The sequence below is a fragment of the Lissotriton vulgaris genome, chromosome 5 (genome assembly GCF_964263255.1).
Source record: "Lissotriton vulgaris chromosome 5, aLisVul1.2, whole genome shotgun sequence".
NCBI classification, from domain to species: domain Eukaryota; kingdom Metazoa; phylum Chordata; class Amphibia; order Caudata; family Salamandridae; genus Lissotriton; species Lissotriton vulgaris.
In genome coordinates this window covers 155,945,705-155,961,142 of record NC_141693.1, presented here as the reverse complement: position 1 = coordinate 155,961,142, position 15,438 = coordinate 155,945,705, and the positions used below count along the sequence as shown (strand labels likewise).

Below are 15,438 nucleotides of genomic sequence, written 5' to 3'. Positions count from 1 at the left end.
ACATACATGCCTTAGGGCATGTATGTGTGCCACATGGCACCGGTGTACATGCACAGATGTGCATGTACACAGAAATTCATTATTTACCACCAAGTATTATTTGGTGGTAAATAACGCATTCCTTAGGGCCTGTGGCACTGTTTTCAGTGCCACCTACATCTGGATTTACAGAATCTGTAAATCGGTGATACCGCCTTTCTCACGGGTAGTGAGCAAGGCGGTGGAATCCACTGAAACGCGTCTGGGCTGTTGCATTTGGAATAAAGAAATCTTACTTTGAGAAATATTCACGGAGTCAGCACCTTCTTTTTATGGAAAGTTTGGACTGGTGTTCGAGATATATATATATATATATTGTCTCTTAACCACAGTACCGTTATGTGATCAAGGGTAGTTTCTACCTGAAACGCGTCATGCCAGAGAGAATGAGAGGAGATAATAAACTGACCCTCTAAAAACTGGAAAAATCTGTGTGGTGGTCCTTGCGTCCTGCATGCCGAGCTTGGAAAGGCAGGAAGAAGTGATATATATATATATATATATATATATATATATATATATATATATATATATATATATATATATATATATATATATATATATATATATATATATATATATATATTTATATATTTATATATATATATATCTGTGTTTGACACTTGCAAAAAAAGCTTTAACTTGTGATACAATTGGAAATTCATGTAAGAATTCTAGAGCCTCTGTTCTCAGAGATTATTTGCGAAATTTTATGTGAATGCCAAAAATGTCAGAAATCCACTCTAAAAACAGGAGCAAGTGTGAAGGAATACATTCCCTAATATTTTGAGAAATATGGCGTGATTATCCATGTCCGATCTACTGATTTAGCACAAGTCCTAAAGACACTTCATAGATTTGAAACTTTCTAAATATGCAACGTGCTGACATTAGTTGTTAGTCACTGGGAATAAAAAAAAGAGAGGGCCAGAATTCTTCAATCAGTAATTCAGTAATTCTTTCGACTGCATCCCTCCCTTCATCTGCATCTAACCTGCCCCGTCCTTACCTTGGAGGTGAAGTTTGCTTTCGGTGCTCTGCAGCAGGACGGAACTCACAGAGTCCAGGTTGTCGTAACTGCTACATCCCAGAGGACCAGTCCTGGTTTCTGTGACCTACAAGACAGAGAGCTTTGTTATGTTGTGATTCTGTTAGCGAAGGCATCACATATAGGTTAATCTACAGACCTTTGTCATCATTTCTTTGTACTGCTGGTTACAGGCGATAATTCTCCATATTTCACACTAAATTGCATAATCTCATTGGAGGGGACTCGAATACCCCACAGATGTGGGTAAGCATGTGACTTAAATAGTAGGAAAGTAGCTACTAACTAAGGGAGCCCTTCATGTAGTGATCTTTCTAGTAGGTAGTTCGGATGTAGGGATAGAGAGAAGGTAGAAGTGAGGATTCTAGGTGTAAGAGTGTGGGATTACGGTGGAGCGGGGAAGGGACTATTGGGGATGTGAGGTGAGTGGAAGAGCAGTGGGTGGAAGGGATGAAGCCTATCAGATCTGGGCTCCAATGATATTACCCTTTCTTTGAGAGCTATAAAAGTAGTCTGATTCTATCTACCCTGTTCTAGCAGTCAGCCACGGCCAGTGGAGGGAGTTTCGGTGGGAAGTGGTAGGGTGGGGGGTGCTAAAAACTGGAGTATGGATAATTGAAGGTAAGTAAACAATTTAATTAATAAAACGAATTTCGTAAGGCACCCTACATCGCATTTTGCGATGCAGAGAGCGCTACGAAGTTTGCTTTATTAATTAAATTGTTTACTTACCTTCAATTATCCATACACCAGTTTTTAGCATCCTCCACCCTGCCCCTCCCCCGCCCCGCCTTTTTTCCTCTCCGCCCCACCCAAACTCCCTTCACCAGCCGTGGCCGCTAGCAGGGGGCAATATTATATATATTTCTCATCTTGGAGTTCCTATCAAGTCCTCAAGGTGCCCCAACACATATGGAGCTCCCTTCTTCATCACTTTGTGGTTCCGTGGTTCTGAACCCATTCGATGAAAGTCGTCAGATAAAGACGATTTTGGTGTCAGCAGACCGCAAATCACGAGTGCGGTATGTACGAGTGTTTTCGTCATAACCGATCAATGAGAACACTACGTATTCATGGATTTCGTTCGAACCTTCGGGTTCCATTTTGTGTACGGCAGCCATTTTGTGTGGTTGCCCTCACATAGGCCGATGACTACGGCCGAACGAGTCTTTGGGACACGTACACCTTAGCTGACTTCTATCTGACCTGAACGAGCTGACTCCCTTGCCCGAGGCTGACCTCGTTGAGCCAGTTCCTTGTTAAGCAGCTGGTCAGATAGAGATCATAGAGCAGGACATTGCTGAGTTTATGGTACCTGCACACACCCTTCTATCTTGCTTGTCATCTGTTTCTGTTCCTTACTTTATGACTTAATTATTAATTGGGTTGAGGTCTTTTATGATGGGTTCGTCCGGCCCGTTCGAACAGGAATGTTGGTTTTTGCTTGGTCATTTCTGGTGGGCTGGACAACGGAAAGTGGGATTGTCGTTAATCGATATGTTTGAAATGTCACTCTACGATTGTTCAGTTTGTATGTAATTGATGCTAGCCAGGAATGTGATTTTTAGCATAAAAGACGATGCTCTGCTCTATGAATTTGTGCAGTCTCTAGCGAACCACCCGTGTTTTGCTTCGTAGATCTCTGTTCCTGGTTGCAGGCAATAAATTTGGTCTTTGACGTCATCAAGAAGTGTCCCGTGTCTCTGTTTGCCAAGGAAGGGGAACTCGAAGACATCGGGCGTTTTCCCTGGTGCCGCAGGGTTCTAAAATCCGGTTCTTCAGTTGGCGCCCAACGTGCGGCGATTTCAGCGGTACCGGTCAAAGCCTGAAGATCGTGAGGAGCTTCGTGTATGTAAATTCTGGAGGAAGGCCTGCCACTTCATCGACCTCTGTATGTCGTCGTGTTCCGAAAGTCTTTGCTGCGAGGTTCCCCGCTTTCCGACGGCTACGAAGGACTGCTGCCCTGACTGTCTGCCTTTTTGTAGCCATTAGACGATTTGTAGAGCGAGACGATAAACAGGTCTTCTGGTGACGCCATCGACATTTCAGTTAAGTATGAGTGGAGCGTCTCCAAGTCCTTAGTTTTGTTTTGGTATCCCTTCGGGATCGCTTTGATTGGGTACCTGCAGGCCCCAAAGCCGAGGGACTCGTGTATTCACAAGACTATCGTTTTGAGATTTCCCTTGAAGTTTGAAGCTAGACTAGTGAGCGAAGATGTCTGGTCTTAGCAGACTTGGAAAGATATTTGGTTGTGGTTGTACTAGGGATTCCCGATTGGAGGATTCGTGTCCGGTTCCTCCGATTGGAACTCTGATCTATGAGCTCTACGTAAAACATGGAGTGGGCCCTATCGCGTATAATGAAATATGGATCAAATATACCAGGAAAGACGGTGTCCTACAGTGGCCCCGTTATGGTAGCTTTGAAACAGAGATTTTTGACAATCTCGAAGTTAAACTGTTCAAGAAGAAAGCCCGGCTGGCGATGTTTGACTCTTTCCGCCTGTGGCGAAAGGAAGCCAAACAGAAATAAATTAAGTTAGCGAAGAAAAATAAAAGAGAAAGAGGTATGTCAATGGTGCAAGCTGCTTTACAGTTTAGGGATAACGAAGAAAAACAAGAAAGCGAACAGATGCTTAGGCAACGTAAGTTAGCGGTAGACAAGTGCTATCCAGCCTTGCCACCTCAACAGCAAGAAGAGAAGAAAGATCTTGAAAAAGACCCTTTAATGTCGCATCTATTGAGTTTGCCACCCCCTTATGTGCAGAGTGCTACAGCACCTCTGCCACCTGTAGTTGTGCAACCTCCGGTTGCTTTGCCACCTGCAATTCCTCAACAGCCAGCTCCTCTTCCATTGGCTCCTATTCCTTTGGCGCAGCCTTCTCAAGGGCCGCCGACTTTGCTACCTCCTTCATCTGCTACTCCTACGCCTGTCTTGTTTACTCCTCCTGTTACTGTTCCGACTTCGGTTTCTTCTCATTCTGCTCCGTCTCCTGTTTCTCTGTCAACTTCTCCTTCTACTCGACAGAGAATGACCGATGCTGTTGCTGGTCTCTTTTCTCCTCTTTTGGGTTCATTGGGTATGTCTCCTGCTGTCAAGCGTAAGCAGTCGCGTAGTCAGTTGCCTGGTCCTGATGAACGGACAGTGTTAGATCTCTAAGCGCGTAAATGGGTTACGTATCCTTCGCTTTATGATCTCGAGGGTGTTATGGACTTTTTCCATCAATGGGAAGCATGTTTTTGATATGATGTGTTCTTTCCTTCGCGAACAATGGGAAGATGGTGATGTAGGACAAACTCCATCTGAGTTGTACCGCATACGCTCTGAGTTTGCGAAAGGGACTATTGTGGGTCTTGGGGTTGAGAAAGCAGTTGCAACGTTGTTGTCCTTTAGGAATTAATCTCCTTCACAGCGAATGTTCGAGCCTGATTCTTCAGTTAGGAGAAAGGCGCATCAATATCCGATGCGTGAGGTTCCCCGAGTTTGGAGACCTGGTGATGCCAATGCTGTTCCAAATATTCCGCCACATTGTCAGCGTCTTTGGGTACATTTTCCATGGAAGCGTGCTGAAGTTTCAGCCCTTAAGCAGACTTTGCCTGATCCACGTAAAAATCCTGCAGGTTACTATAAGGAATTATCTCAAACTGCGGATTCATGTATCATGAATCTAGCCGATATAGACATGTTGTTTGGGAATGTTGTTCCACAGCCTATATGGGGAAAGATTCATCATACGGATCATGCGCAGGAATTAGGTGATACATGGAATAATCTTAGAGCTGCAGATGATAGACAAGTAGGTGGTGCTAAACCCGAGGATGTGATTGCTGAACTCCCTGGTAGAATTATTGATTATATGAAGACTTTGATGCCTGCTATGCGTGTCAATTGGGACAAGTTGTCTGCATGTAAGCAGAAGAAAGACGAGACTGTGTTCGACTTTTTCACTAGGTTCGAAGAGACTTTCGTCGACCACAGTGGTCAGGACATGAGTACAGAAGGTGGTCAACTGTTGTTCATTGACAAGTTTGTTCATAATTTGCTTCCCGAATTATGCACTAGGTTGAAGGATTCTGAAAGTGCTTGTGCTGTTTGTACGTCTGCGCAGATTTGGCTACTGCCCAGTACTTTGAGAATAGGAATAAGGATGAGATAGAGAAAGCGGATAGGAAGACTAAGGAATTGAAGACTAAAGTTCTTCTACAGCAGGCTTATCTGCCTCGTAATAATCAGCGCGATTATCAGCAACCTCAGCAATATCAGAGGAACTCGCAAAGGTTCGAGACTTCTCAACAGCGTTTTCCCGTAGGTCCTAATCAGTGTGCATATTGTAAAGAAGAGGGTCATTTCAAGAGTAGTTGTCCGGTTCTGTTACAACGCACAAATGGTGCTTCTGGTGTGAGAGGGCGAGGTGTTCAACAAGCTCCTAGAGGTAGAGGACGTGGTGTGTTTCCTCAGAATGCGTGTTCTTTGCCTCCACAATACTCTATGAATAGCTTTGATCAGCAGAATGGTGAGTCTGGTAGGACAGCCTCGGACAACCACACCGAGAGCGGGCCGTGCAGCAGTGTGTACGCGGGACGCCGCACCACGAATACCGCCGCACCACTGGCGGCAACCCGGAGAGGAGTATTAGCGCTTCTGTAAACAGACATAAATAAACATTCTGGATAACGACAGGTTTAATCTTGGAACAGGCAGCTTGCCTCCGGACTGAGAAAGTTTAAGCGCGGACCCACAGCATATGACACCGTCTTCAATGATTTTAGAGCAATATTGGATAACTCATGTATAAGAAATAGTGCTCTTGGACTAGAATTATACTGCCCTGATGAGATTCCTGTGATTCAGCTAACAGGATTCGAAACGCGTCGTGTATTTGAAACTGCTTAGCTTCATCGATTAGGTCAGCGCGATTGGCCAGGGGTCTTTTTTGAATAATGTTTTCCCTTGAGCCGTAGTATTGCCAAAAGAACTGTTTTGGTCAATTCATTGTTCATGTGTGTGTATAATGTTGAGCACTTTGTAAATGTTAATGTTTTTTCACATTATTTTCACATAATTTGTGTTCTAATTGTTGTAAATACTCGCACAATGTAATGTAATCCACATATGGCTATATGTGAGGTTGATGGCAATTTCCCTTTCTGTTTATAAAAAAACAAGACAAAATCTAAAAAACCAATGACAAAACTAATTGTCTGGGTAAACAAATAAAGTTGTGTTTATCCTAATAACATTCAGTGTTTAAATCATTTCAGAGGCTTAGGTAAAATTTCCCCTGTTTTTTCATTATATTGGCCCTACCTACCCTCTTTCCCACGGGGCCTAACCACCCTTGTTCTTTGAGTCTGGTAGGACGGCACAGTACTATGCGGACGATTACTATGTCGAAGGTGAGAATGTAGATGGTAATGGTTGCTAGGACAGCCATAGACAAAGAGAGGGAGTTGTTTCAGTTCCAGTAGATCAGAGTGGACCTTATGTGGAAGTGATTGCATCAGGTGTGTTAGAGCCTTTTCTGTTGGATACTGGTGCTGCAAAGAGTTCTATTATGCACTCCCTGGCACACCTTTGTCTGGCTTAACAAATGTTTCAGTAGGTTTTTCTGGCGGCCTGGTTACGAATCCGATTTCTAGTGTCCGCTGTCTATTTCTGTTGGACCTTGCGAATTCGAAGCACCCCTTATTCTGACAACAGGTTGTGTTGAGAACTTGTTGGGATTGGACTTGTTAAAGAGATTGTATGCGACGCTACATTGTTCTCCTTCGGGAGTACATCTTACATTGGGTAAGAGAGTGATCTCTCCGATGTATTTGTCTAAAGATCGACTTCCACATGAATTGTCTTCTCTCCCGGATTCTCTTTGGGCTACTGGTCCGAACGATGTGGGTCTCCTAGAGTTTTCGCCATATGTTGTGACGTTGAAAGTGAATGCTAGATTACCACGCATTCCGCAATATCGTATTTCCAGTGATGGTGAAAGAGCACTTTTGGCGATCATCTATGATCTGATAGAGAAAGGTGTGATTGAGGAAACGAGAGGTAATGTGTGCAATAGTCCAGTTTTGCCTGTTCTGAAAAGAACTGATTCTTCACAACCTCCTGTGTATAGGTTTGTGATCGATCTCCGCGAGGTGAATAAGATTGCAGTTCTGCAATTTCCTGTTGTACCTGATATCACCGCTTTACTGACTTTGATCCCGGCTACAGCCACGTGGTTTCGGTGATTGACTTGAAGAATGCTTTCTTCATCATCCCGATTGCCATGGAAAGTAGAGATATTTTTGGCTTCTCTTTAGGAGGACGAAATTTTTGTTTAAGCGCGCTCCTCAAGGCGATTGTGAGAGTCCATCGATCTATAGTCAAGCTTTGAAGACGCAACTTGATTTGTTGGTTTTACCTGATGGTGCTGCTCTTATTCAGTATGTCGACCATCTGTTAGTTGCTGCTGACAATGAAGAGATTTGTAGAGAGGCTACTTTGTCATTGTTACATCATTTGTCCGATTTCCATCGTAAGGTTTCTCTTTCGAAGTTGCAATATTGTCGACAAGAAGTTAGCTATTTAGGTCACCTCTTATCGAAGGAGGGAAGGAAACTGACCCCAGAAAGAATTCAAGCGATTGCGAAAATTAGTGTGCCTACGACACAGAGAGAAGTACGTGCTTTCCTAGGTATTACGTCGTACTGTAGACACTGGATCCCTAATTTTTCTTTGCTTGCGAAACCTTTGATAGCTCTTACAGTTAAGGATACTCCTAATCCTATTCCTTGGACTGACGAATGTCAGAAGAGCTTTTCAGAATTGCGTGATGCGTTGTGTTCGGCTCCTGTGTTGGGTACTCCCGACTACAGCAAGCCTTTCACATTATATGTCCACGAGAGAGAGGGATGTGCATTGTCAGTTTTGACTCAACAGTTTGGTGATAAGCAGCGTCCATGTGCTTATTTTTCGTCGACTTTGGATCCAGTAGCCAGAGTGTTGCCGAGTTGTTTGAGAGCTACAGCAGCAGTGGCTGTTTCGATTCGACAATCTGCTGGCTTAGTGATGGCCAATACATTGATTGTGATGGTTCCACATGCAGTGGATACCTTGTTGAATTGTACCAAGACACAGCACTTAACTAGTGCTCGGTTGTCAGGTTACGAACTGACCTTGTTAGCGAGTCATTTGCATATAAAGAGATGCAACACGTTGAATCCAGCTACGTTGTTGCCGATTTCAGTTGAGACAGATGGAACTGAACAGCATGATTGCTTTCTTAGGACAGAGGAAGAAACGAAAGGGAGCATAGACCTTAGGGACACTCCTCTTCCAGAATGTGATGGTACCTTATGGGTTGATGGTTCGTGCTTCAAGCTTCCGAATGGTGATACGACTGCGGCATATGCTGTTACGACTTTGCATATGATTGTTGAAGCTGCACGTATACCACATAATTCAGCGCAAGCAGCAGAGTTGATTTCATTAGCGAGAGCGTGTGTGTTGTCGGAAGGAAATGAGTGACTGTGTACACCGATAGCCAGTATGCGTTCGGTGTGGCTCATAGTTTTGGATGTTTGTGAAGAGAGCGTGGGCTTCTGACTTCGCATGGGACCAAGATCCAGCATGGTCAGTTGGTGAATGAACTTCTGGAATCACTTACTTTGCCGTTGCAAGTTGCGATTGTGAAATGCAGTGCGCATAAGAAAGTTACGGATGATGTTGGTCGTGGTAATGCGTTTGCAGATGAAGTCGCGAAAGAAACTGCGAGAAATGTGATGAGCCGAATGTATGTTGCGGGTCCGGTGAGATGGGTTCCAGATGGAAGTATGTGTGAAGATACGATTGAGAGTGTGAAATCCATCCAAGCTGAAGCTACAGAGAAAGAGTTGAATGAATGGAGAGAGAGCAAGGGTAAATTGGATTCGAATGGTTGTTGGATTGATTTGTCAGAGCATCAGAGATGGTTGTTACCCGATGCGTATGTACTTCCAGTGGTTACAATGGCTCATGGATTGGCTCATATCAGCGTGAAAGGATTTTGTAAGTTGTTAGCTCCAGTATGGCAGAATGCTGGAATTCCTAAGTGTGCAGAGAATTTGGTTAAGAATTGTATGGTGTGTTTGATGTAAAATCCTGGTAAGGGAATTCCAACTCCAGCTGGTCATTTTGCTCCTCCAACGTATCCGTTTGAGGCTTTGCAGCTAGATTTTATCAACATGGAGAGGTGCAACAACCTGAAGTACGTGTTAGTGGTTGTTTGCTCTTTTTCTAGATGGGTGGAAGCCTACCCTTTGAAGGATAACACTGCCTTGTCCACAGCGAAAGCCCTTATTAAGGAATTCTTCCCTAGGTATGGTTTGCCGAGAATGATCTGGAGTGACAATGGGAGTGAATTTGTGAGTCAAGTGATGAAGAGAGTATGGGATGGATTAGGAATTAGGCAAAAGTTCCATGCTACAAATCACCCCAATCAGCTGGTCTAGTCGAGTGCTACAATGGCACTCTTAAACTGAAATTAGCCTAAATTCAAGTGAGCTCTGGTTTACAATGGCCAGATGCCTTGCCTTTAGCCCTTTTGTCCACTAGAATGACTGTGCATTCACGAATGGGTTTGAGTCCATACAAGGTAGTTTTTGGTCGCCCAGCAAATGTTTGGGGAGTGCGGCGGCCGACAAAGTTTAGTGAAATAGAACATCCTGTGTTTCTTGACTACCTGTATGAATTGACGGCTAAATTGCGTGTTTTGCATCAACAGGTTCACAATACATTGCCACAAGCTTCTGAAGATCCTGGACACTCCATTGAACCTGTATGCTGGGTCCTCATCAAGAACTTTCAGCGGACCAAGAACGAGCAGCCCCGCTGGACTGGACCCTTTCTGGTGTTGCTATCAACCCGTTCTGCTGTGCGAGTGCTTGGTAAAAAGAACTGGATCCACGGCGTACATTGTAAGAGGGCCCCTTTGCCTCTGCCATATGACCGGTGGGTCCAGAGAGGACTTCCTGATTCTGAAATGCCCGTTTGATTGGAACGAACACTGAGCAAGAAAGTGATGATCTTCTTCAAGAAGCTGTGCCTCCATTGAACCGTTTGATCACTGTTGAACCTGTCTTACTGTTCCTTGAACAGACATTGCCTGGCAAAGAGCGTTATAATTTGCGACCAAGAGTCGCTGGACTAATAAAATAAATTCTTTCTTTTCTGATTTCTTAAAGGTTAGCTCTCCTTCGAGGAACTACTTTGATTTTTGTTTTTCGAACTGCCATCCGGGTTCAACTCTAGGGTCGCGGTTGTCAAGTCGTTGGAGTGCAAGCCGAAGACGTTAGGTTGACGGTTCTGATTGGTCTAAGGGAGTTGCCCTGGACTGACAGAAGCATTCCTTAGCACAGAACACCCTACCGCCGCGAGCAGCAATTAGAGAGGATGGAGTTTTTTGAGATGGAGAAGCCTGTTGAAAGAATAAGCTTTAAAAGCAAAATGTGTAAATTGACAAGTAGAAAATGTTTTTTTAATATTGTGTTTGCTTATATTGCTTAGCTTAATGATGTTTTTAATTGGATATGTGACATTCTCTTTTCAAGTGACATTCATGCCCACTACACAACCTATGCCTCCTCCTACTGTTTCTTCTCATTCTTTTCACCCTCTGCCCGAACATGAAATTGTTAGAAGATTGGAATTTGCTAATAATTCCTTTGTTTAACTCCTGCACCAACACCAGCTAGTGATGAACACGACAAATTGTTGGGTTTGTGGCCTTATGCCCCATACTACCTATAAAGGTATTCCGTACCTGGTTTTGCCTTTTAGCTACAATGGTTCAATTTGGGCATATAGAACGATGTTCATTCATGCTCACGGAGTCTATCCCCAACGTTCCGTGAAAGATAGTCCGAAGACTAGTTGACATGATTAGGGGAATTAGTTCCTATGAGACTATCCCGAGAGATGAGACACAAGCATACATTGGTTGGAACGTTACTGGATATGGAGTTAGTCTGAGTGTTAACCAGCGAGCAAAAAGTTCTCCACCGATTTGGATAGTACCCCATCAGGGTCACTATTGTCTTCATGGTAATGGCAAGAATCCGAGAGCTCAGTTAGGGAAGAGTGTTTGCATTGAGACTTATGTTTTTGCATCTCAAACTTCCCCAGTGTTCCTAGCAGCTAAGGGTACCTATTTTATCTGTTACGACAAAGCATACACATGGTTGCCCCCTGACTTCTCGGGCACATGTTTTGTTTCGTTCCTGTTGCCTCCCACTTTTACAGCTGCGGCAGATTACCATAAGACGAGAGTTGCTAGAGGTGTCTTCAGTAAGGAAGATACCGCAGGACAAGAGTTGGGAGATTTCTTTAAGGGTTTTCTGCCATTCTGGGGACCTATGGCTAACAGCAGGAACATTCGACAGTTGACGAGAGTGGTTGAGTCCACCATAGTTGAAACTGCCGGTGCCCTTAGTAATTTGACTTCTGAGCTCCAGTCGGATCGCCTTATGACTCTTCAGAACAGAGTTGCACTTGATGTCATACTTGCAGATAGTGGTGGGGTGTGTAAATTGATTCAATCGAGCTGCTGTGTTTTCATTCCAGACAACGCTCCAACAGTTTTCCAGGCTATTTCCAGACTATATAAGATCTCCGAGTCTGTACATATAGACGAGGGAGATTGGTCGTTGATGGGATGGTTTTGGGGATTGTTATCCACGTGGGGATGGAAAATTCTGATGGTCATTGGAATGATCTTAGCTATCCTTTTCCTGTTCTGTCTTTGCGTACACTGTTCTCCTGCTATATGTGGCCTCTGTGCTACTTCGTGTGTGAGGAGACCTGTCCAGAGAGAGTTGCTAAGTACTAGGATGATGCTACAGCAACATCTTGATGATCTGATGAATATAGACCTGGATTCAGACTGACATGGGTTTGGGTTTGTTGCCTATGTAAGGGCAAAAGGAGGGTCTGTGGTTCCGTGGTTCTGAATCCGTTCGATGAAAGTCGTCGGATATAGACGATTTTGGTGTCAGCAGACCGCAAATCACGAGTGCGGTATGTACGAGTGTTTTCGTCATAACCGATCAATGAGAACACTACGTATTCATGGATTTCGTTCGAACCTTCAGGTTCCATTTTGTGTACGGCAGCCATTTTGTGTGGTTGCCCTCACATAGGCCGATGACTACGGCTGAACGAGTCTTTGGGACACGTACACCTTACCTGACTTCTATGTGACCTGAACGAGCTGACTCCCTTGCCCGAGGCTGACCTCGTTGAGCCAGTTCCTTGTTAACCAGCTGGTCAGATAGAGATCAAAGAGCAGGACATTGCTGAGTTTATGGTACATGCACACACCCTTCTATGTTGCTTGTCATCTGTTTCTGTTCCTTCCTTTATGGCTTAATTATTAATTGGGTTGAGGTCTTTTATGATGGGTTGGTCCGGCCCATTCGAACAGGAATGTTGGTTTTTGCTTGGTCATTTCTGGTGGGCTGGACAACGGAAAGTGGGATTGTCGCTATGCGATATGTTTGAAATGTCACTCTACGATTGGTCAGTTTGTATGTAATTGATGCTAGCCAGGAATGTGATTTGTAGCATAAAAGACGATGCTCCCCTCTATGAATTTGTGCAGTCTCTAGCGAACCACCCGTGTTGTGCTTCGTAGATCTCTGTTCCTGGTTGCAGCTAATTAATTTGGTCTTTGACGTCATCAAGAAGTGCCCTGTGTCTCTGTTTGCCAAGGCAGGGGAACTCGAAGACATCGGGCGTTTTCCCTGGCACCGCTGGGTTCTAAAACCCGGTTCTTCAGTTTCCTCTCAGAAATGTGCTCTAGACAGGGAGAAGATTTCTAAATGCCTCTCACCGGGAACTCAGTGGGTGCTACTGCGAAGGAAAGTTTTTAATGTATCTCACCATGTGAGCTTCTTTTAATTCACAGCAAAGCTTATACTGGGCTATGGAAATGTAAAGGCTTTTTTTTTCTTCAAGTGATGGATCCGAATGTTTTGTACTAGGAATCATAAGTACGTCTGTAAGTGTGCATTACTCCACCATAAGTAGTGTAAAAAATAAAAACAAAGCCATTTTCAGTCTGCACAAACATCATACGTATTTGCACTTTTGAATAACCCAAAAAATATTGTCTAGGATCGAGAACACACCATACATGGTCACAGTAAATTGTTTACTAAGTAAGTTCTCATCTTTTGAAAACTCTTTGCCTCCTTTTCTCAACACCCATCATCTATTCTTCCCCTTCCTCCCCCTTCAAGGATATCAGAGCGCCAAATGCTTCCTAGCACTATACCCAATGACACTTAGTAAACTCTCTCAATCAGAACACAGAAAACTATTTTGGAAAGAGTTTATCATCAAAGACGTTTCTTGCTTCTAAGAGCTGAGGTTTATTGTACCCAATCTCAGTTCTTCTCGTTTCAGCACTCTCAGAGGAAGAAAGATTGAGTGAATCGACAAAGACTTTGACATGATGGGAGCACATGCTAATGGATAGTCCCAGGCAGTGGATGCACTCGCCCATTGAGTCTTTGGATTTAAAAGGACGGCAGCTGGATTCCTGCAGCTACAACATGATACTTGCTTTAGATTGTGCTCTTTTCACATATTCCAACCATTCACAGATCAGCCTGGGCATATTACTCTGGCCTGAGGGTGGAAAATCTCTGCTTATACATCAAACTAATTTAATTAGACAATTAAATGATGTTTCTCCATCTGGCACACGTAAAGCAGAATCGACATCAGTTGCTGCAGATCTGCAAGACCGAAAAACATAGAAATTCTACTAAGAAATTCGAATGACTTCGCTTATTTAGACCTGTAAGGAAACCTGTAGGATCAAAGGTTGAATAAACCAACCTCTTCTTACTAAAAAGAACTTTAAAAAATGTTATTCCGAGTCTCGCAGTACTCCTTCAGCACCCAGAACAGCATGAGACCCTCGTCATGAGGTATGTAAGGGAGTATATTAATCAAAATATGCTCACAGGAAATAACATAGAAATAATATAAGTACAGTAGTATTTACATGTGTTGCACTTTTGTAGCCAAATAGGTTGTACCACATCAACACACAGAAATAAACAGCACAGCATTTTGGCTCTTGCGGTCAAGTCTTCATAAATTGTTGTTTGAATTGTACCCAAGGATGCCTGCACCTGTATTTCCATTCCGTTTTCTTAAGTTACACGCCATTTAGTCTGACCTGAATTATACTCCTTCATGACTGCTAATTTTCATTGGGGCCGATTCACAGAACTAACTTAAGACAAAATCCTAAACTTACTACTTTCGGTATTCACAGAAGTTAGGATTTTGTTTTAAGTTTGTCTTAAGACAAACTTAAGACAGACTTAAGACAGACTTAAGACAAACTTAAGACAAAATCCTGTCTTAAGTCTGTCTTAAGTTTGTCTTAAGACAAATTTAAGACAAAATCCTAACTTCTGTGAATACCAAAAGTCGTAAGTTTAGGATTTTGTCTTAAGTTAGTTCTGCGAATCGGGCCCATTTCCCTCGTACTCTGGTATGTTGTGCTAATATGTTGTTCTTGGTCTCTATTTCACAAGACCATCGCATCCTGACTTCTCATGTCCCACAGTGTGGTAAGTCATTGATGACAGACTCATATACCTTAATAGCACCAGTGGAGATCTGGATCTCATGGAGACGTCGCATGGTGCCATCTCGGTCAACAAAGTAGGAAGATGCCAGTTGATGTAGTGCTTCAACGCTCTGTGTGGCATTGCCTGACTTACGGTCCAGCCGGCTTTTGTCCATGTACATGGTAAGTGCTTCCTCACCTACAAGGAAAGGAAAGGAGAACATGAGAGGATGTTGCAGAACAATTCATTATTTAAAATACATGCAGGATACAGAAGTCTCTTCATGTCCTGAAACAAGTAGACTTCCTATTTAGTATAGTATTTCAAATATTGTAACAATTATGTGGAAGATCATTCAAGACCTTACAAACTTGGATTAATACGATTGCTGGAAACCATGTGCAGGCAACCGATCATAAAAATCCATTAAAATAAATTGGCAAATGAACGCATCCTCAGTGAAAACAGCAATGATTAAACATGTTCTAACAAACTAATATTAGAATGCTGAGATACTGACAGATCACCGAGATATTTGGAATCTTTGTTGAAACTCCTGGTTTGGGGAATTTATTTTGAGCTCGGACCAGATCCATCAGAGAAAATGTATGATCATAGATGGTCCCAGGATCGATTTCTGTCCTACCTTTAGACCAGAAATAGCTATTTTGGCCATAAGAGATTGTTTCATACACATGTTTGCAGATTCATATGCTGAGCTTCTTATATCTACTCTAAACATTT

General features: G+C 43.3%; 1 protein-coding gene across 1 annotated transcript in view; it reads right to left on the bottom strand.

The window, feature by feature from the left end:
* The window catches only part of BRINP1 (BMP/retinoic acid inducible neural specific 1), a 438,971-nt gene that overhangs the window by 123,566 nt on the left and 299,967 nt on the right, over nucleotides 1-15,438 (bottom strand). The window contains exons 4-5 of the mRNA XM_086921092.1: nucleotides 14,723-14,892; nucleotides 1,049-1,154 (exon numbers count right to left, since the gene is read on the bottom strand). Of these exons, the coding sequence (XP_086777218.1) occupies nucleotides 1,049-1,154; nucleotides 14,723-14,892 (276 nt within the window). The remainder of the gene's footprint in view (nucleotides 1-1,048; nucleotides 1,155-14,722; nucleotides 14,893-15,438) is intronic.